Source organism: Thermobia domestica, chromosome 15 (genome assembly GCF_964235325.1).
Source record: "Thermobia domestica chromosome 15, izTheDome1.hap1.1, whole genome shotgun sequence".
Lineage (NCBI taxonomy): Eukaryota > Metazoa > Arthropoda > Insecta > Zygentoma > Lepismatidae > Thermobia > Thermobia domestica.
The window spans coordinates 33,559,840-33,584,132 of record NC_137468.1 but is presented as its reverse complement, the minus strand read 5'-3'; the positions used below and the strand labels follow the sequence as shown (position 1 = coordinate 33,584,132).

The 24,293-nt window shown below is 35.1% G+C and overlaps 1 protein-coding gene across 2 annotated transcripts in view; it reads right to left on the bottom strand.

Moving 5' to 3' along the window:
- The window catches only part of Hecw (Hecw ubiquitin protein ligase), a 379,179-nt gene that overhangs the window by 85,413 nt on the left and 269,473 nt on the right, over positions 1-24,293 (bottom strand). For both annotated transcript variants that reach the window (XM_081739550.1, XM_081739551.1), the window contains 5 exons: positions 13,283-16,038; positions 11,676-11,823; positions 4,531-4,711; positions 2,963-3,148; positions 87-239 (listed from right to left, as the gene is read on the bottom strand). In XM_081739550.1, coding sequence (XP_081595676.1) covers positions 87-239; positions 2,963-3,148; positions 4,531-4,711; positions 11,676-11,823; positions 13,283-16,038 — 3,424 coding nt within the window. The remainder of the gene's footprint in view (positions 1-86; positions 240-2,962; positions 3,149-4,530; positions 4,712-11,675; positions 11,824-13,282; positions 16,039-24,293) is intronic.

The window sequence follows — 24,293 nt, the reverse complement described above, 5'->3', positions numbered from 1 at the left end:
AATAAAATCATATGCTCGTTTGTCTGTTACAAATATTCCCTTCCTTGTATTTCACTATTTTACAGTTACTAACTGCGAGTGCTTACCCTAGCTTGATTTAATTCCTCTTCTCCAGCACTACGACTTCTTCTTCTGGCTCCCGGTAGTAACAGTTTGTGAGGATTCAAATACGGAGCTTCTGTAGGTAATCGGGGATCTATGAAAGTAGTTGTCTTTGACGTATGGTCGATGAAAAATTGCTGTCAAAAATAAATATAAAAAATGAATTCCTTCATTGTACCTACTTTGATATACATGATAAATAAATTTACATATATCAATTACAAGTTAAATAATTTTATTTCTAAATACTTGTTTTATTTAGGGAGAACATAGTGAAGAATTTCTGAGAGGCGGAAAGAGTTTACAATTTCTCGTTATAATAAAAGGACGACATGCTTATAAGTAAGTAACTAACTTTATGGCCTATGGAACCTGAAGACTCAATGGCGTATTCATAAATGCTTTCCACTGTTCTTAGCCAACTGGATCCGGTTTCTACTTTGTATTCCTATATCTACCTAATCCATCTTAATATTGCCCCTCCCCCTTCCCCATTTGCGCCTAGATCTTCCTAATGGTCCTTTCTCGATTAGGTTTCCAGTCTAAACTTTGAAACCGTTTCTACTTAATTCCATTCTACTCTAGCTACATAACTGCCCATCTGAACCTCTTAGATGTAATAACCCTAACAATGTTAGATAAATGGTATATATTATGCAGTTCCTCGTTATGTTTCCGCCATTCCTATCTCTCTCTCCTGAGTTCTAATAATTGCTTCAAGATTTTCTTTTTAAATATTTTCACTTTGCATTCTTCCCTTAAAAATAGGCGATCATGTTTCGCAACCATACAGTACATAATTATCGTTTTATACATTTTAGGCTTCAAATTCTTTACCAGAATTCGCGAAGACAAAGATTTCCAGCTGGATAACAGAAATTCCCTGCTTTCAATCAACATTTATTTTCTTCGTGGGCATGCTTATAAAATAATGAATTGTTTACTGCAAAAAATAACTTACTATCTGGTCCAGAAGTTATTGTTTCACACTATAAGTATTATCGGCGTTCTTTTTTTTCTTTCTTTTGGGCAGTGCGCAACGGCACAAAGTACTGGTATCTTTCCCTGTTTTTTTCTATCTTTTTTAATGATATTTCTCTAGCCATTTTTATTTGTCTATTTATGAAATGATTTTTTCAATTTAAATCGATTTGAAGACTGCAACAAGAGTATATTACATGAATTTAAAGGAAATGAGATCAATAGGTAGCAGCACTTGCTAATTTTTTCCACTTTACATATTCATGATGAGTACCGATACTTTGTTTTCCAGAAAAAGAATGGCTATAGGTAACACTTATTAGAGACTGGAATATATTATCCTCTTCCTAACCAACAATCCAAACTTAGTTTTGGGGCAGCGGTAGCTAACCTCTGGCGCGTGGGGTCCCTGCACGATCCCAGCTCCCACCAAGTGGACTTTGTGATGGAGAAATATCTTGTGTGTTGGTTTTCTTGGGGTTATTTCGCTTCCTCCTACTTTCGTCATTCCACCATTATCATGCACATCAACAACAGTCTCCTTTAATCTCGGGGCATAACGTAAGATGTTAAATTACAACAAAAAAAGAAAGAAAAAGAAAAAAGAAAAGAAAGAAAGAAAAAGAAAATGTTTCTTGTTAATACATAAAGATACACAAACAAAAATATCTACCAACACATTTTACGGTATACCCTACAGTGTTTGTAGGTTTATAGTTTATTTGTGTGAAGGTCACTCTAATACTAACACTACTACCACTAATAACAATAACAATAATATGAAGATATATATTATCATTACTGCATTAGCATTACAAATACAACTATTTTTTCCTCTATAGAAAAGAAAAAAAATTTTAAAACTGTGATATCACACCACTAGTATCCAAACTGCGCACTGTTGCCTTCAAATTAAGATAGAGTACATTGCGATGAGTAAGAGCAGCAAACAAATGTTTGTAATTGGCTGAACCAATAAAGCCTTCCAAACTGACAAAAAACGTAAAATTCGCAACTTTATTTATTTATTTATTTAAATAACTATAAAACTAACTTTTAAAGACAAAGTACAGAACTCATAACGTCACAAGTCTGGATGTGTTGTTTACAACTGACAAATGCTTCACGCACATTTTCATATTATAATTTCTTGCTGGATCCAGATATGCTGGTAAATGGTGGAAAGCAAGTATTCCTGGATCCAATTCTTAAAGTAAATTTTCATTAATTTTGCAAAAAGATCATTTCGAGGTTGCTGAACCACTAAACAATTCCAGAAAAATTTCTTAGCTTCTCAAATTGGCTCGTCTAGAATGTGGTACTTTTCATGATAATGATTGTAACTATTCTCAAACATCCACTATGCTTACCTTGAATTTAATTTCACATGAGTTACCTTGAATTTAATTTCCATTCAGAAGCAATTACCTTGCAACAAGCTTACAGCAAAAGTACTTTCTCCGTGCATATTCGAGGTTCGACCCTATTAAGAGCCAGATATGCTACAATTAAAAATCTACTAACGCTGGAGCAATTAAAAAAATAAAAAAATAGTACTAAATATAGGATTTGGACTATTGTGATAGGCACAAATCGAAGAAAATTATAGCGTACGAGAGCAGATGCTTATTCTTACAGCATCCAATCTAAAGTTTTTTTTTTTTTTTTTTCACCTTATCATGGACAAAAATCGTTCCGCAGATCAGCACATCCATCAGTGTCAGATGAAAGACGAACAAGTACGTCCTAAAGTGCCAACCTATTTTGATTTTTAATCTAAATTTGTTTTCAGTTCTTTTTTTTTTAAATAAATATAAAATAGTGCGAAAGCAATAATTCCTAAGAGTAATCCCCCTTGATAGCCAAAGCCAGTACTAACCTTTCCATTTCTATCGAATTTTGTCTCCCATCCTCTGGGTAGATCTCGTCCAGTGTCAGCGAACATGTTGATGAGAGCCACTAAATCTCTATTGTGTTGATACCTTTCAAATGTGTGAGCATCGCGACGAATTTTTGATATCATGTGCTTTAAAGAGCCGTTACGGTTATATAGAGACAGAGCCTCCTGCAAAGACCAAAATACAATATAAAAATAAGTTATATGACCAAGATGCTCAGCTGAGTACACTTAAGTAGTGGCGTACGCACGGGGATTTCGGGGTTTAACGCCCTTCTTAAACAAGATGTTATGGAGAAATAAAATTTTACTTTTTAAAATAAGTATACACAAAAATCATGATAACCTTGAAATGATATGGGATTAAGTGCTTGAAGCCCACCGGATGAAATTCTGCCTACGCTACTGTACTTAAGAAGTAAATAAATACAATGAACAATGAAGATTTGAAGTTTGACTTAATTATTAACGTTTTGTAATAAAATTTATCAAGCAAATTCCAGACAATACAGAATTTTTGTTGAATAGTATTTTGAACAATATATAAAATATGAAAATAAAAAGAGGGAGAGGTACGTGAAGTAAATAATAATAATAATAATAATAATATATTTAATTTTTATTTCAATTTGTTATCAGAAGTGTCTACTGAACAGATGGGGAAAAATTCTCATAAAAAAAATTAATAAAAACTTTATAACGAAACCTATGCATAAATATTTCAAGATGCAATTTGCGCTAAATATCCTTTGTATATTTGAAAAGTGTTTTATTTAAAAGGCAGAGAAACGTTGAAAATAAGTATCTATAAAACATAAAACAACGATACAAGATAATGGGAACATAAAATTTTATATAGAATTTTAAAGTTAACGATGTAAACATACATTGTTAGACACTTAAAGCTTCATGGTAGCTGATGTATATTTAAACTGTTAAAAGTCAAAATATTAATTATATAGATAAAATCCTTAGAATTCTAACCTTTGATATTTTTCCGCATAAGTTTGTCCATAATTTCTTATACTTTCTTGTTTAATCATTTACCAAAGTTGAATACATTGGCAATCAAACGACATAAGTCACTTATCTATCAAAATCTTTCTACATACAAGTATGGTTTCTATTTCAATCACCTATCATTTTGAACGCTAAGCAGATGTCCTTCTACTGGGTAAACGAATGCATTAAAACAACGCGTTTTCAACAATTGGTGTTTAAAAATGCGCTCAATTTCTAACCGAATAACATGTTATATAAAATAAACAAAGCACTTCACTTACCTCTTTGACAATGAGATTAAAATAAGTCAATTGCTTTAAAAAAAAAAAAAAAATCGAAGGTTTCACTTTAGTTCCTGATCTCATTATATTGTTTCCACTAAGTTCTTACTTTAATTTTTTCTCTTTTTTTATGTGCTTTTAATGATCTACTCGAATGCCATTAGGATTAAATATATACTTCGAATTAGCATTACAATTTAAAGAGAAGTAAGGCACTAAGGATTTTGTAAGGCACTAATACAAAGTTCGCTAAAGAAATATTCTAACCTCGTTCATATGAAGAATAGAGAAAAAATCCAGTCGAGAAATAAAGCGTACAGCTGGCATTTGCAACACAAGTTCTTGTTGTCTTTCGGGAGTCGAACTAATAGGTTCTGTTGCGGGAACGCTTGGTGAATCCTCAGCTTCTAAGCGTCTTGATGTAATGGTTCTGCGGATGCTCTGATACCTGAGAAATGTAAGCAAAAACCATAATTAATTACAATATCACATACATCATGGTGTAGTAGAATGAAAAAAAATTAAAAAAAAAAAAAAAACTAGTAAAATTGATATAAGATCCTCCTTACGCTATTGTCAAGACGAAGAGGCTAAAACGCGCTCTACAGTTCTGTTATTACACTAGAACTGCCAGAGCTAGAAATTTTAGGTGCTGTACTTTTTTCCTTTCTTTCTTCTACTGAAATGACCAAATTAGGTTGTTTTGCACAGAAAACATCTCTAACTGTGTTTGGACTGCACTTTTATTTTTGCCCTTTCTTCAATGCAAGCATCATTTTACATCTTTGCTTATTTCATGTATATTTTACTTAATTAGAGGGGTCTTCACCTCTCCAGATATGACAAGACGACACTCACGAAACGGAATATCACTTTTAATGACCATAACCTTAAATTTTCCTTCTCCTTGCGAACGGTATTAGTTGAAACTGTTTAATAATAATAAAACAGTTAAGTAATATTAAAAGAAAATGTTTATGATGTTAATATACATCGTATTTCATTACCGGAACGTTTTCGATGGTAGCTTCCATCGTCTTCAGCGGCGTCCTTTAAAACAAATTAATGTATAACTAAGGTGAGTCATAATATTTTAATCATGTATCAGTTTATTTCCTCAAGTAATAGTATAAAATCACTTTTTAAGTACATAAGCAGTATATAGGGTGATTCGTATGCTCATTGCATACTATAAAGTGGTTCAGTGGATTCCATGCTCGTAAACAAATAAAAATCTCCATAACAACATATGACCTGGTCCACAAAGATATTGGCAGTGGTAAATGAGGCAAGAACATCCATAAAGGGGTATCTTGATCTATTTGGTGGAACACATTTCGTTCAGTCGTACACAAGAAATACATTTTAAATCTAATATAATTATTAACTTTAATTGTGTTTTAAGTTATTGACATCCATCACAATTATTTCAACTGCTTATTTTGCTGTTTTCTTTAGATGTTGAAGGATTAGAAGTTAAGAAAATTTACTTTACAATAATAGGCACCGACAGGATATATTTGATATAAAAGCAAATTACAATGTTTGTTTACGCTGAAGGTAACAGTTTCACAGCATGCCGCAATAACACATCACATTTCGGAAAAGAAAATGAACGTTTTTGTTGTTCCTTCCCCTTTCAAAATTTTCAGTGTTGGAATGAAATTATAAAAAGTTGTCCGTCTCTGTTCGGAACAAAGTAGATATAATCTGTTAGTTACAGTAAGTATTCTGCCTTTCGGCAGGCCCTGGGACTGATGAGTTTCTTTTTATTTTATTTATTTTATTTTATTTTATTTATTTATTTGGGCCTGGAAATGTTTCTTCCACCTTTCTCGATTTTCAGCTTACACTTTTAACTCCCAATATATTCTATTTTTCAAATCATCGATCAGTTGTGTTCTACTTCTTCCTATTCCTCGCTCTCCTTCCATCTTTCCTTCTGTGGTGATATGAAGAAGACAATTTCTTTGCAAGATGTCTCCAATCCAATTGACCTTCCAACGGAGGATGCTGGCTATAAGAGTCCACTTCTCTCCTATTCGTTTCAGAACATGTTCATTTGTTACTCTCTATGTCCATTTTATCTTCTCCATTTTCCTCCAACACCACATTTCAAAGCTTTCCAAATATTTCTTATCTAACTTTCGTAATGTCCAAGTCTCTGAACCATATAGTCCGATCCTCCATATATAGCACTTGACCACCTTCTTTTAAGTCCAATATTGAGCCTGCTAGTTAAGAGTGATCTTTTCTTGTTGAATGTTTCTTTGGCTGTGACAATTCTTGACCCTGATCTCTTTGGTGCAGTAAGCATCCCTGGTCAAAATACTTCCCAGATACTTGAAATGGTCAATCCTCTTCAAGTGCTCTTTGTTCTACTCTGACCCATAAGGGCGCGTCTCATAACTTTCGATTTTTCGATGTTGATTTCCATTCCATATAGTTTTCCAATGTCAACTATTTTGTCAATCATCTCCTGTAGTACGTAAGTAAATCAATAATCTGTTGCAGCAGATTAAAAAAAAAAAAAAAAAAAATATTTACTATTATTAGTAACGAACAACAACACTTTTTAGCCTCACAAACATTCGTTTTCCTCACTTTTCTCTGAAGACACGAACTTACCCCCAAACGCAACAATTTCTTAAACTCAATGTCACATATCGATTCTCTGTATACGTCTCATTTTTGCATAATATTATCGTTAATCACAATTTTCGACTTACCCGGGACGGTCAAAAAGTTTCCGGAATTTTGTTTCAGCTTTTTATTGCCACAATCAGGGAAGAATTCAGAGGATAGCCCGGGGATCCCCCCCCCCTCGAAGAAAATGCATTCCCTCTCGGAGAAACCCAAAATTTCAATTACAAAATATAGAAATTACTTCACCCAAACTCCCCTCCCCCAAGTTCACATTCCTCTCCGGGTAAAAATGTCTGAATTCAACACTGGCCACCATATAAAAACACGTTTACTTACTCGTCTTCAAAGTAAGCTTTGTAGAAGTACACACAGTTGCTCAGCTGCTCCTGGCATTGCTGGAAAGACAGACGACAGTGCTCTTTTGATAGCATATCTTCAGCAGTTCAGCCATTACGTTGGTTTTGATCGTCCTCTACAGTGGTGAAACTGACACCTTTGAGGCCAATTTATCCTTGGAAAGCATTGTCACAGTAAACTGTTTTAAGGCTATCAAAAATAGCTTTCCGAAGCAAATTTCCCCCGATTTACACATGAACTTGGATGTTTACGCGCTGTTCGAAACTGCAACATTGGACCAACTGGTCACCATGCACTTCTCCATCCAGCTACACTACTCGTATACTGTCTGTTGTGACATATTTACACTTGTCAAATTCATAATTAGGCAACGTAAGGACTGAACTGTACAAGGGTCATTGTGATTGCACCACAAAATGTCGAAACTAAAGTGCTTTCAAAACTAGAAACAAATTGACAGCTCAAAAACACGTTGCAGACTTGTTTTGAAGAAGGGAATCTACGTCACATAGTTGTTGCGATCACTCAGCGAGGGTCGCATCATAAACGTCATTTTAACAACAGTGGATGAAGGGTTTTCTTGGCAACAGACCTTAACATTACAATGTTGCCGCTAGTAAACACGTGTTCTCAGAAGGAAAGAAGCTTTCGTTTCTTTGTGCGTGGAAGTGATTTAAAAATACACACACTCCTCCCCTCCCCTCCAATCTTCCCAACATGCACAAACTGAGACGACAAACATATCCTTTCATCCATCCAAACAAACCAATGATTCGAGATTTTCCTTTACGTTAAGACTCACAGAACAGTTCTAGCTGATGACTTTTACCGGGATGCGCACGAAGTGCCAACAGCGTACCACGTGCTTCTCCAAATGTCAATTTGTTTCTAGTTTTGAAAATACTAAACAACAAAATTCCGGGAATTATTTGACTGCCCTGATATTCCATTAATCATGCTGTATCTTGTCGTCTTGCTAGTGTTATAATGAAAAGCTTGACGAGGTATGCTTAGAGGCTCGAGTTTTTCGCAATGCGCGATACAATGAAATGCATCAGAATTAAGTAATTTTCAGTTTCTTGACGTTTTATGATATTTTATGTGTATTTTAATTGTTTTCCATTGCGCGATAAAACACGAAATTGGCAGTTTTGCGCGAAATTTCTAACAATACGCGAAATAACGCGAAATTTTAAAAATACACTTTCATTAATTTAAAAACGCCAGTTTTCCGCTGACGGAATGATAGAACGTGGCATGAACGGTGCATTTTGGGTGATTTGGACACGGCTTAGAGAACGTTCTATGACCTCTTGACAAGTAATTTGCCTGGAAAGTGCAGTGTAGTGAATGTTTTGAATGGACAAAAGTTCCGAAGTGATGATTGTTTGAAGTTTGTTGTAAATGCACTTACGTATGTGTGGCTTCCAACATGCAATACCAATTGTTTTTTCAGCATGGATTGGTGATAAGTGACAAACATATAACAATGAAGGAGGAAAATGTGGAAACAAATCACCAATTTTCCAGGACTTCAACACAGGAAGATATAACAGGATAAGTTCAGGTTCAAAATTCACAAAGTACAGTAGCTTATGCAGTGAATATTAATGCAAGTATAGTATTAATGCACAATAATTAAATACACAAAGCGGAGCTTAATGTGCTTTTTGTGGCTTCCCAACTTCCCTTATAACCACCCGATCCACCCTCATCAGCACGTGTATTTTCATTCTTTCTACATGACATTTTAATTGTGCACCGAACAATTTACAAACAAAAATCTATTTTTCGTATATGGTAACTTCATTGCGTGACAGTGTGATTGATATAATTAAGAAGAAAAAAAAAAGGAATTATATTACAAGTTTTTCAAGTGAGTATGGAGTTGTGTGATTTTCTCATCTAGAGACAAAATCTCTTTCTTCATTAGCAAAGCTGCTCTACGGATAGCATTTGACTTTGTCAATAAAGTAAAGCAAGATTTTTGCTGTGCCTCATGTGCACCACCCATCCACACATGCAGGATCATGACAAATTATATTATTCAACGCAAAAACAGGAATAACAGACAAGAATAGCAATCGAATTAAAATCATAATTATGAAAAAACTGACATTCAGTATTTCTGTAAATTTCAAGCACAGAAATGCATTTTCAAGAACATTTCATTTCCACGATGTTTCCAGGACGAGTGGAAACCCTGAACACTATTCAAACCTTCTACTTCATGGGTGTCGCGAGTGCTAGAAAACGAGTGAAATACTCGAATAAACTTGTATTCTATATAAATAGAATTGCATTCTTCATATTTTCTCTTCTGCAGGGCCGTTAGGAGTACACACGTCCCTCCAAGTGGCTTCACAACCACAAACCACAGGATGTCATATTGGCTGACTGTGGGTGGCTATGCGTAAGCTCATTACATCCAATTTATGAGTTCTTCCAAGACAATTTTATCTATATGAACATTATAACATCTATTTTGCCCTAAGTTAGTTATTTCAGAATTTCTGGAACTAATTAAAACGAAGTTTACTCACTAAATGTTTCAATGATGACACCCAAAATAGAATATATTTAAACTGATGTATTTTCCGAAGATTTTCTGCATTTGCCTTGCTATTTTTACAAAATTCCTTCTTTATAATTAAAAATAACATCCACTATTAACGGCTTCTCTGTGTATTGTATCTTTTACTGCTTAAACAAACATGTCTATACATGTCTGGCCACACAACTTCACAACATAAATGTTAAGATCTGGCCATACAAGAAAATGATATCATACGATACGGACCACTGTCCATATCAACCTATATATATTTATAAATGTTATCGTTATAACATCAATTTTTCTGCTGAATCCCGATTGAATTGTTTGAATAATTTCGGGTACTCAACCAGACTTACTAATTCGACTACATAAAATCGCAAGACAATATTGGAAATTCATGCGAGGGAAACTATCTAAAGAGATCTGGCCATCTCCTTTAAGATTATGCATCTGATTCTCCACCACTCACGATAGTCATAGAGTAGGACACTCAAAAAAATATTGTTGTGTTGATAACGAAAATTTCAAATACTTGTTCAAACATGTTCCATCGCTCAGGGCAAGATACCTCTCTACCGTTAGACGGACGTCTCTGTCTGATCTACTCCTGTCAGTATCTTGGTAAGGAAGAGGCATGGTGTTGTAAAATTTAACCTTTGATTTTAGTATACAGTCCTCTGAACTACTTTATAATATACAATTACCAATTCGATTACAGATAATGATTTAAAAATACATGGTGAATCTTCAGACATGAATTCCCGAAGAAAAAATAATTCAATTAATATGACGTCAGGTTTATGAGGTATTAAGTATTTTTGTCAAACACTAATGACTTTAAAAAACAAAATGTTTGCTTCAAATCTTAGCAACATTTACCACTGAATTCATCCTACTTGTATGTTCTAAGACTAATGTGATGTATAAGGAACTATAGTAGTAGTTTATTATATAGACAATTATAGAATTTGACATGTTCTATACCGCATGTACAAATGTACAATACTGTGGTCTCTTGAAAGCAAATTAAATAAATAAATAAATAAATCTATCAGTAAATTCATTTTTTGAATATATGCAAGTCAAATTTTCTCATAAATGGTACTCGTTTTGACCTAAAATGGCTGATACTGTTGTTAAAAACACGAATTTCGTAAACTGAGTTTTGAATACATATTCTGTATCTGTGGACTATAATGTCTGAAAACGAGGTATAACTCACTTTAATACGACAATCAGTGTACGTACAGAATCAAATGGAAGAGACATCATTAATTTGTTGAATATATATATATATATATATATATATATATATATATATATATATATATATATATATATATATATATACAGTATGTCACTAAAGAGACTGACAAAAGTCCATAACGTAAGAAACAATTTTTTTTTAGTACATTTATCAATTTATTCTTATTTACACGTCAGGAACTTATTCCCAAAGTTCTGCCATGTATTTCTGAAACACCACGTATTAAACATTTCTTCTCAGTCTGGCATAGAATAATTGTTATAAAAAATAATTTTATAAAGCAAAACAAAGATGTCTCTCCTGAATTGTTATAAAAAATAATTTTATAAAGCAAAACAAAGATGCCTCTCCTGAATTGTTATAAAAAATAATTTTAAAAAGCAAAACAAAGATGTCTCTCCTGATCAACGTATTGAATTCTTTAATAGATTTACCTGAAGATTAAATCAGAAAATTATTGTGTAAACCTATGACAATATTGACGGATACAAACAAAATAAAGACAAAACTTGAATTTGTTTTATTAAATACTTATTGAAATCCACATTTTGAAAATTTAAAGAAGAAAAATACTCAAAGTCTTACCTTCGATCTAACTGTTGCCTCTGTAGTTCATTATTTGATGGTCTACTTCGCACTACTGAGTTCGAAGTCGGCCTCTGCCACGTTGTTGTACGATTAATATGATCGATATAAAATATTCGACCATGGCTGTCAATTCGCGCTTCCCAATCTAAAATTTAACAAATCAATCAATGAATAAGCTCATAATAAATAAACAAATAAACAAGGTCATAACTGTACTCATCAACTAAAGTAAATATCCATCTATACTTCTTTTGTAACTAACTTTAAAATGAGGACAACGCTTTCGAGTCCATATTTTTGCAATCTAAAAAGGACTATGGGTTTTACGTATCACAGTATTGCAAGCGGTGATAATGTTTACAAAGAAATGTAAGTAAAAGGCTAGTGCTCACCGCAAAAGAAATAAAACACGCTAAGTAGCGCTTTCGGAAGACCCTGCTTCCATCTTCAGCTTAGAAACAATTCGAAGAGGATTTAAAACATGGGGTAGAAATGTCGGTAGGTAAAAAAAGGTTAAAAGAATTTAAAATATGTGAAGCACAAGTCTTCTGTTAAAAATAAACACATGCCAATGGTCACTGTTCACTGTTGTTCACTGCTTTTTTTCTTATCTTCTAGACGGTGGAAATATGTAGCGAAAAGACTTCTTCAAATCACATTTATGTCTCCTTTATCTAAATTGAGTGTAGGCTTCTCAATTCCTACAAGCATACATGTAAGTTTTCACATTCACTTCGTCATTGTAAATTGACCGATAAAGATGATACTAGTGTCCGTTCTTTCCACATAACATTCCTTTCTGCTCTGCAGGAGTTTCTTACTTGAATGAACGCTAGCGTCAATATCTCCTTTGAACAAAACTAGAGGAGACACGTCTTAACATGGTAGTTGTGGGTGGCAGTTTTCACAGAAGAGCAACATCAAAGAAAAGAACAGCAACCCAATTTGAAAGAAGTTCGCTCCAGGCACTTAGGTTTTAGAAGAAGTTTAACGCTGCAGAAGCAATCTACATTAAGTTTCCAAATGATCTTCCAGAGATTGGGAACAGCTCACTTGAAAGTTTCACTCATCGCCCCTGGCAGTTTCGACAGAATTCCAATCCAGACTTCAATTTTGTCAATTTCCAGCCAGAAAGTGGAAAGACACAGTGGAGGATCGATTCGTCATCCTAGACAACATTAGCAAGAACTAGAAATATCTGAGGCTAGTGCTCATTCCTTTTCTTTTAGTTAAATCTTCCTTTCCTCCCTCTTTTACTTTCTACCTAACTAGTCTTTGTTTTATCAATTGAAATTTGCTGAGTTTGATTTATACTTAAACAAAGCCTCCTGTTCTTTAAGTTTTGCGTGAGATACATCAGTTCTCATCCCCTATTACATCCCTTTGCTTAAGATTAGCTTTAAGTTAGTATCTAAATCTGAGCTAATAGAGATGATGCTCGCACAGGCTCGTCTAAGAGCGCACCGGCACAAAACTTAAAACACAGCACAATTTGCAAAAAGGAGAAATCATAATTATTAAAAGAATAAAAAATAAGTGGGTTGCTCTACTAATAATACTAAATTTAAAAAAAAAAAAAAAGAAAAAAAGAAAAGAAAACTTACATGGTGGTAAAGGTTCTTCTTCTGAAGACATATCAACTCTTTGGCACTTATATGTTCGTTCAGGTATCGACGGCAATCTGGTAGTTGTTATATGACGCAAAAGAAACAGCGGTTGAGGATCCTGCAGACTGGGCGACGGAGGAACAAAATCCATATCTGAAGAATCTTCACCGCTGTCCCTATCCGCTGACAGTGATGATGATGTTGTACATTGCCTACTGGATCCACTATTGTTCACTCCATTCATTGGTCGAGCATGATGAGTAGGAGTAGGAGGGCATTGAGGGACTGGACTCATCACACGACTGAGTAGTCGATTTTGTGGTTTAGGTGCCGTTGAGGATGATGAGAACACGGGTTCGCCACTGAACGCACCGATATCAATAGGGGACTTTGAACCACTTTCACGTTCATCGAGCATTTGTCCTGAAAGTCCAGCACTTGAGGATCTGTGGTGAGGTCGAAATTCCTCTTCCACAGACTCTAAAAGAAACACCGGTGGTGGATGACTGACTTGTCTCGACAGTGGTCGATGTGGACGGGTTGAATCGATGTTATTTCTTGATCTATTTGCAAATTCACTAAAATCATCTGCGCCTAATGATGTTGATGGATGTATATACTCGTCCCCACTTATCCTTCCCGATATAGCATCACTTTCCACATTTTCTGCGTTAGGGATCGACACTAATGAATCCGAACTCGAACTTCGGTTGCTTAACACCATCGTGGCAGTATCGGAACCGCTAGAACCAGTATTATTAGTTAGAACCATTCCAGAGTCCGACGTTGGGGTGGACATTGAACCAGGGGATACCAAAACCTGGTTGTTATCAGGAACTGTCAAAAGGGTAGTAACGCCGGTACTGGCAACAGATGAAGATGGCTCCCGTTCTGAGGAACCTTTATCACAGCTGTCCGAATCTCTTTTCAACATTCCTTGACACTCCGATGCACTAGAATTAAAATTGGCAGGACTGGAGCATAGATGAGGCAAATCGGCTGGCTCACTAGCGTCGAAGCTTGATGTTAAATCCATAAAATTCAACTCACTACTGCCATCTCCTAGGTCAGTATCACGTTCTATTCCGTCACTAATTATCCGCACACCTCCGCAAGAATTTATATCTGACTGTGTTTCTACATGACTAGAAATCTCACTTTTATTATTGTTATTATTATTACACTGACTACCATATTTATCTGCTACTGACCGAATACTTTGGGACGCATCTGTATTTCTGAAAGCACAATTTTCATCTCTTTCCACACTATTGTTACTACTACTATTCACACCACTTAACTGACACGCAAGAACCATGCTATCTTGCACAACAATATCGTCGTCCATTAGATTCTCTAAAGAAGAACCATCTAAAAGACTCCCATCCTGTTCGGGGGTAGCTAAGGGAGCAACATTTGGACAAAAACCTATTCTCACATCCGAATCTTGTTCATTACCCTGACATTCCATTGTCGTCATTGCTAGTTTCACTGGCCTTGTATTATCATTGGAAGAAACGCCACTGTTTTCAGTGCCCTGAGAGAGTAAAGAAAGGGATTTTCTTTTCCCTTTGCCCGAAGCCCCTTGCACACTTGCTTCATTATCACAGTTATTCAGATCCATGGCAACCTGCTTGCATGACGATGACGATCCTGTTTGATGACTAGAACCTGTCTCACTTGATTGCTTAAATTCATCAGTGTCTATTATTTCGAAGGCAAAGGTATCCTCCGGGTTGACCATTTTTCGCGGTCGTGGAGGAGGTGTATTTGAATCGGCTACTGAACCTTCACCAGGTTTAAGAGGAACCCCGTGATCTCTTGGTTTGGCACCAACGACTGGGTGGGTTTTCCGTGCAAAAGAATCACCACGAGACGTTGTCACTGGTTTGTGATGCCGCGGAACTTCCGGTGGAAGAGAAGAACTTGAGAGTCCACCAGGTAAGGCAACACCTGCACCACTGTTATACTGAAGCGCTTTGGTTCTTTCAAGAGGTTTATGACTACCTAAGGATTTCTTTTGCGGAAATGCTGGCCGTCCTCTTGGTGGTAAAGGTGGAGGCGGTTCTGAGTCTACGACAGCGCTCGCTTCTGACTTATCCCCGGTAGGATATAGCGTTTCATAAATTGATTCGTAATCAGATGTCTTCCTAGAAGACGAAGATTTATCTTCCGGACGCCGAACCGTAGTCTTTTGCCAAATCGGATAATAATCTGCGCTTTCAGTTAACCCCATGGCACCACAACTCTTGTCATCGTCCTCGATATCAGAAGCTTTATCACATTTATGAGAATTCCATGTTGTTTGATCTTTAGTAGATGCATCAGAGCCCGAATCATCTCCGTTTTGAATGATAAAACCGTTCAGTCTCTTCGGAGTCATATGATGAATAACTTTCTTTTTAAGTTTCACACTCATTTCTGGTTCGGATTCACTTTCTGAACTGAAACCTTTGATTCGAAAAAACTCCTCCAAATCTCTTCTTTTGGCCAATAATTCTCGCATGTTGTTTCTCTGATGTTTTCTGAGGATTTTCTTCTTAAGGCTGGCCTCCGGGAGAGACGAACAGCGATCGGCATCTTCAAGGTCTGATGCGTTGAAAGACACAGGAAGGGATTTGAACTCCTCTGCATCTTCAAACATTGTAAGACACTCTGTTGGTTGAGACTGTGGTTCCAGCGTCACAGTGAAGTATACTATACCCTGCATACTATCGGTTGCTGATAAGGGAAGTTTAAATTGAGCAGGACAGCTGTAAGAGAGGGAAGGAAAGGTATATTTATTATTCTTGTCAAAATACATTATTATAAACACAATTAAACACACTTTTTTTGAAGGAAAAGGATAAGTTGTCTATGTATAAATATTACCTGAATGTCGTCTCACTGGCTTACCCATCAGATTCATCAGAGATGTGCATAAAATCCTATTGATTTACTGAATAATTGAGTGGAGTTTAAACGTCTCTTCAACACCGAGGCTATATGAGACGACAACCCACTGCCCAAAGTACGATCCGAAGCAAGTAGTTAACAACAAGAGTTACATATCTTAAAATGTATGTCAAATCGACAGGATAAGCCAGGGAAACAATCGCCAGGATTCAATCTAAATTAAATTAACATACATTCAAATACAAATATATATTTACAGAAAAATCCTCAACGTACGTAGACTGTTATAAGGTTCTTTGTGTAAGTCGAATCTTAACTATCACCTAAACACATTTGATTTTTTTTTAATTGAAGAAAATACTATTGATAAATTGCAATGCAAAAACTGAATTACATAATGTCTATGGGTACATGACCAATTCTTACAACGTTGAGGTAAAATAAATACATAAAATAATTGATAACTGTTCAACAATAGTTAATACTCACTAGATGGCTTTCAAATACAATTTACAAAGTTAATAGTACTTCCTACTTTAGTTAAGTACCGTTTGTAAATTTTTCTTATATTATTTTTTGTTTGTTTGTTTGTTTGTTTTTAGTTAAGTATGGATTTATGTAATTCGAGGACTGTCTGCTACTTTTGGCCCAAAAGTAGTTATACAGTCCTAACAAAAGTAATGTCCCTTCGTACATCAAGAAGCATGTCTTTTGGTACGACAATTGCACAAATCATAAACAAAATCCAATTCTAAAAAAGAAGTGCATAAGAAATTAAAATTATCTACATGTAAAAACAGTAGATAAGACATACAATCATTTTGCAGTATTTGCTTGTCATTTATATTTATACGCAGCAAGAAAATAGTTCCAAATGTCGCAACCACAAAATTACACGAAAAACATTAAATGGCCTGCTCGTTAGCTTGTTTCGTTGCCGTATACAATTATTTCATAATAAGTAAATCACTCATGGAAACATGATGTCACTATCGAGCAGTTTCAGCTATCATAAGACAAGATGATGAAATGAGTATGTAAAGCACTGTCTCCGAGTGCAGAAGAAAACAGTTGATAGACCGTTGAAAATAGAGAAATAAAACAGTTTTTAAATGAGATTGGTTTAAGCAGAGTAAATACAGCATGTATTTATGGACTGATTATAGTTTTATGTATTGCGAGATGTTATAGTATGATCTGTTAATTGGTGTTTAATTAAACGTGTTATAAGATTAATTAGAGTTTATCACACTACAAGGAAGGAAAAAGTGCCTAGAGAATTCATGAAGGCTGTAGGTGCTATGTCCTCCAGTACATCCTGCCTCTGGGATGAGCAACTTCCCCTACGCACCAAGAACTTTTCATTACTGATAAATTAGGAAGAAAATGAAATCTTAATATCGAACCACAAGCTTATTCCGTAACTTTTATTTTACAGGGTGGACAGTAGCGTAGCCAGGATGTGTGTTTGGGGGTAGGGGGCAAATGCTGTTATAGGCACATATAGAAAAATTACAAACATAAAAATATATAAACATTAAAATATATAAAAAATTACAAACATCAAAATACTAAAGTATATTGCCGGACCTCTTTGGGGGGCGGCCCCTCTGCCACCCACCCCCCCTTCCCTTCGCCACTGAGGGTGGACAAGAACAGAATTTCATACATACTGTCTTTTACGCAGTAACAAGTACTTATGAATGTGCTGACGAAGATCTGAGGAGTGCCTCGAAACTATTCGCAGAATATATGTATTTTGGATGTTTTAACGCAGTGATTCCCAATATTTTTTGACTGACGACAAACTTTGCTGAACTCCCACAAATTGCAACACATTTGTTTGCTTTTTTTTAAAAAAAAAAAAAAAACTATAATAGTGTAAGCTCGTAAGTTTTTATAAAATAATTACTTTATATAGTACTAAGCACTGTTGCTGCTGTTCAAGTGTTGATTGGTACAGTCTATTTCAAAATTGATTGCAACTAATTACTAAATCTTCTATGATTTTTTAAATTTAAAATTTCGTTTCGCACCCTATGAGACTGCGCGACACACCGGTTGGGAACAACTGTTTCAATGTATTTTTATTTACTGTTAACACCATTTTCTTCTCTCTATTTCTTTTGAAGTAATATAAAAAAGCATGACAGAGAGTGATTCTACTATTACCAATCCTTAAAGTGGAATATTTCCCTATTTAGACTAAAATCTTCTTGTGCTCTTCACACTTTGTCTTGAATAAGTGTTTTTGATACGTTAGAAAACTTCACTATTTATAAATAGGAATCTAAATATATGGCTATTCAAACCATGTAACAATATTTTAAGTTATTCTTGTTACACCTATATAATCCATAATAAAAGACACAAAAAGATGTGGAATTTAATTCCTTCTTTTACCACACTTTCCTCTACTCAGTAAATCCTGGCAGGATATATAAAACAAAAATGACAATCAAATTTGAAGAAAATAACAGTGCAGTGCGTGGAAGTACAACTTAGAAACCAAGGCGTAAAGGATTAGAAAAATTAGAGAATTTATTCGAAATTATGCTAATGGGGAAGCATATATTCGACAAACAAATAAATGTTTACAAGCATAACAAATATAACCTACGTATGAGAAAAGGAAAAAGTTTGGAAATGAATTAAGACGGCAAATTTGTATCTAAATCTGGATATACCTTTGAAGCACCGAAAAATATATGCGTCTTTAAAAAAAAAAAAAAAAAAAAAAAAATCTTGCAACCGTTATTCACGAAAAAGCAACGTCAACCTACGGCAAGATTTCACTGACGATGAAATCTGTTAACAGAGACAATATTATTCTGTAAGTTGATCAGGAATCTGCGAAAGCAAAGCTAACCAAGTTAAATTTTACTACAACACCAACTTGTTTCACTTCACTGTTATTCCGTCAATCACCCAGTGTTATTGATGGATGACCGACGTCAACATTGACGAAAACCTCTGTACTATCCTGTAAGTCGGTCCGCGATCTACCAGAGCAAAGGGTTCAGTTTCACTACCAACTTGTTCCACTTAAAAAGTAAACCATGAAACTTTGTAATAAACTCACGTTGTTGCGTCAGTAATAAGACAGGTCCTATAATGAATGAAACACTTCATCTTCACTTGATTCATCTTCAACGAACAATAAACCTTTTTCAACTATCAATCGGCTTTTATAAAATCGTACTATCTTATCAAAAGTAAGTCTACATCTTGTTAAAAATCTTTATACTATAATTAAAGATATCATGGTAAGGACGAATTTCTTTAAGCATATAATAAAAGACTGATTTTATCTCATGCGAATCATTCAGTCTTACATGAATGACAAGCAACACGCCATTTGTACACAATACACAACTCAAGAGGTATATATATATATAAAAGAGTATAATATGTCACCTTATCTTTCTTCACCGCTTCCGGTGAGAAACTTACTCTTATCTCACAAACATTGTAAAGAGGATTAAAATGTGTATTTCGCGTTTACGTCTTTCGCTTAAATACGATGCAATTGAACTGGTTTAAGAAATATACGAGGTAGATAAAAAAAAAAATAACAGTTTAAGTTATTGCGATAAAATTCTTTATCTGAAAGTGCACTTTGTGGTCAAATGTCTAACATATGTGCTCTCTATACATGTGACCCAGGTTTCGATTCCCAGCGGGGGATGCTTGCCTCGAATACAAACTGGTGGTGAGAAAAAAAAAAAAAGATTTTGAAAACGATCAAAAACTGGTATCGGACTTTTAAAACTGGTTCAGTTTCCTATCAAAACCGATTTCAGGTTTTCAAAACTGGTTCAGTTTTCTATTAAAAATCTGTTTTGGTTTTAAAATCAGTTTGGTTTCCTAATAGGAACTTTTCGCTTCTTCGTTAACTTCTTCGGAAATGAATATTACAAGAACAGGAAAGCATTTTGGCTTAGAAGAACTGGCACTGGTTTCAATAAAAATACTCGTACAAAACTATTGAAGAAAAGTGAAAATGGTTTCGGTGATTTTTTTATTTTTTTTTAATAAAGAAAACATAAATGTTTTTGCTGAAGAACAACCCACTTTTCGAAAGAAAACGAAACCAATTTCAGTGAAAGAAACAAACCGTTTATGGAGAAAACCGAAATGACGTTTTTTCTAGAAACAGATATTTGATTTTTATTTACAATTTTGCCAATCCATAATACAAACCCGGGTGGCAGTTCGAACTGCATGAATTCGTAAGCAACAGGTTCTGGTCCCATCTGCCGAACATAACTTGGGAAGTTCTACAAACCATTCGTCGGAACTGAAGAACCTACTGCGTTCGTGATTTCCCATTATTTTTCTTTCTACACTATAGCTAATTAAGCTTTTAGAGTTAACATCTCGTTGGGGGCAGGCTCTACCAGCCGGCTTCCTGCACCTATACCTTTCGGGTGATGTACGGTCAGCAAATGGACTTCCCTTGCCATTTATGCTGGCTTTCTAGACCGAAATTCACTACAATTTTTTTTTTTTTCTTTCAAGTAGCTAACCAATTGTCCTAACGATGCCAATACCACCTGGTGATTACAAACTTCACCCGTCTTTCCTCTGACCAGACTAGACACTGCTTGACTCACGATGAGCAGTATCCATTGTGGCTAGGGCATTAGTTGCATTTCATACTAGATATAGATGATATTTTCTATAGTCGCAGTACTGCAAATACTCATACAGAAAGATAACAGTGGCCTTCCATTTTTTTCTCCCTTATCCTAGGTGGGCAAGATTTGAAATTATCTGCTGATTAAGATACATGATAATGGTATATTTATCGTACATAAATAAAAGGATGACACATTAAAAAAAAAAAAAAAAAAAAAAACTCAAAAAGGAAATTCATACTTAAAATGTCATTGTACAGTTAATATGTACGAGTATTTACCTTTCAGATTCACAGATAACTTGACTGATAGCGTATCAATGTTTGCGCGAGAATTTGCTCTCACTATGTAGAAATCTTGAACAACTTACATTGTACTATAGAAGGAAGAAGTGGCGTAGCAATTTATTATTGTTTTGTTTGCACGATATGACAGCTGGTAAAAACGTAAGATATTATGGCATTCTATCGGATAAAATACAATAAAGATATAAAGAAGATCCAACGATACTTGACATTTTATGAATGAATCTTTGGTGGTAGTTGAAGCGGTCAGTATTACATACTTTCTCTTATCCTAAGTATAAATAAACCCTGTTAAAGACAGTAAAAAGATCACGTCAAACATACACTTATGACTGGATCTATGGTGGTGGTAGCTGAAGCAGTCAGTATTATATACTTTCTCTTACCCCAAGTATAAATAAACCCTGTTAAAGGTAGTAAAGAAGATCGCGAGAAACATACACTTATGACTGAATCTATGGTAGTAGTTGAGGCAGTCAGCATTATATATACTCGCATAACACAGGTAAGTAAGGTTTTAACCTCAGAAACATTGTTTGAGGTTTAACCCCTAAAATTAGGATGTTTCAAAACAACACCGACAACGTTTGGGCGGTGATTCCTGACACCAAGATAAGACAAGAAGTATAGACCAACCTGGGTGCAAAAATCAGTCATTTCGGAGATATAGACTGCCGGAAACATGAAAAAATAATGAACTTTGAAAGTCCATAGCTCCAATCCCATGGGACCTATCGTAGTCGGATCAAGACTTCAATTAGAAACTAATATGCCCTATGGGCATATAATATGAAGTACTCACCAAGTACCTCTATAAAAATTCTTGCGGAAGTACCGCAGGATTCTGAAACGTGGATATTTGGATAGAGCACATGCTAGTTCCTAAGTGAAGTCTTGACCCGACTATGGTAGGTCCCACAGTCTGGGAGCTATGGGCCTTTAAGTTCATTTTTTCATATTTTCGGCAGCCTTTAAATCCGAAATGGCGGATTTTTGTATCCAGTCTGGTCTATACTTTTTTTATCGTATCTTAGTGTCAGGAATCACCTTCCACAGGTTATCGGTGTTGTTTTGAAACACCTTGTATTTGTCGCTAAACTGATGTCAAACTGTTACAGCACACAAGGCTCTAGGCTTTGTATACCCTCTCATACCTTAACTATGTGAGGTTTCAACCTCACCAATATTAAATTATACATGAAAATATACAGACATTGTCCAATTTTCAGACATACAAATGTTTCATGTGACTTCTTTCATCACAGATACACATGTATGCGGTAGATTAATTTGCCCAACATGTGCTCTAGCATATCGCTACTAATTAGCCGCAAATATAGCTATAATACGATTCTGGAGCTCATCTAAAGTTGTTGGTAGTGGAGGCATATAGTGTGTCTTTGACATATTCCCAAAGGAAAAAAAAATCATCATAAACTGTCAGATCAAAAGAGCTAGAAAAACCTGAAGAAAAGCATTAAGTCATCTTCAGCACATCGCCCTTTAATATCTTTTAGATATTTTAAGCCATTTCTTTCTTTTCTTTTTTTTTTTTTTTTAATTTACAATTATTGGATATGCAACCCTTCGTATCAGTTAATACGTATTTTTTACTAGACATAAAATCGGAAGGGAAAAAAGTCTTAGTACCAAATTCTAAACTTATTCCATCACTTTAATCTCAATTCCTAACCAGTGTGTCGCACGTACTATACGTGTTTCGTGAAATATTCAGAATTTGAAAACAATGAAGCATTTAATATATTAGTTAAAATTAATTTTGAGACACACTGTACCAGTCAACACTTCCTTCGGTACCAACACTGTGAATTACTACATACACTCACTACCTTATAGAAAACTTATAAATCTTCCACTGTTACAATTTATATTATTATTAATCATTTCCTGGATCAGCCCGAATTATGTCCTCGTGATACAAATTATTGAACATAGTGGCTCTTTGCACTTGGTTGAAAAGTATTGTCCTGTAGTTTGTTGATTTAACACACTCCCAGGTGGGAGGGGAGGAAGGGGTGCAGTTGAAACAAATCCTGTGCCATTTCTTCAGTATTATCACAGCCAGGGGCTTAACGCTATTCTTTCTTTCGTCTGGTTTATTACCTTACACTTGTACTTTGTTTCTGATTAATAACAGATGTTTATTTATTATTATTATTATTATTATTATTATTATTTTAAACAAAGGTAGCACATTTTTTCAACGATATTACATTCTATCCTTGCGGGATTTAGGGAGGTGCAAAGGTGCACGAGCACCCCTCCTCCTTCGTTGTAAATATACACTACATAAAATGAGAAGGTAGCAGTCAAAATAGCAACACTCTCCGAAAATTTCTACTGTTCTGTTTCCGTTTTGGACTTAAAACAAAGGGAAGTTTTGCAAAATCAATAGTTTATGTCAATTTTCTAAAAGTTGAAAGCAAAAGGAGTCATCGAGAACAGACACTTAGCATTTCCAGGGCATTTCCTCATTCACACCACAGGTGCCTAAAGACAATTAAAAAATTCCAATTCAATTCAAATGTACTGGTAGTGATTGGTGCAACCTCCCCTCAGAAAATCCTGGATCCGACCCTGCTTGCAATATTTGTATTTTTGACTGCGCCTGAAATAACTCGGGGTAATCCAAGGGTATTTGCAGGGTATTATAACTTTATAAATTTAGCTCTTCGAAATTAGAATTGGTCATAAAAGAACAATGATTTAAAATGTGAAATAAAAAGGTATGACTTTTTCGGAATTTTCTTTCTGCACAAAAATTGAAAGCTAAATGGTTAATTTAAAAAAATCACACAAGTGTGTTGCTCCGATTGTTTGTTTGATTCGATAGTTAGCGTCCCTTTCAGCAGCGAGGCTATATGAGACGTGGACCTACAGCTTAACGTGAGATCCGAAACACATGCGCTCCCGCCCCGGGAATCGAACCCGGGTCTCTGACGCCAAAGGCAACTACTACAAGTGTGTTCAGTGATGCCAACCTGAAACAATATGAAATCCCATGTCGAGAGGCCAAAAAATTACTTGCGAATTTCCCACGTTATACTAATTAAAAGTATGCTGTAATATTAAAAAATAAATTTTATTTGTGTTAGTCACTTTTTACAATATCTAAATGAATAAGCTGTAAATTTCGATCTTCTCGAA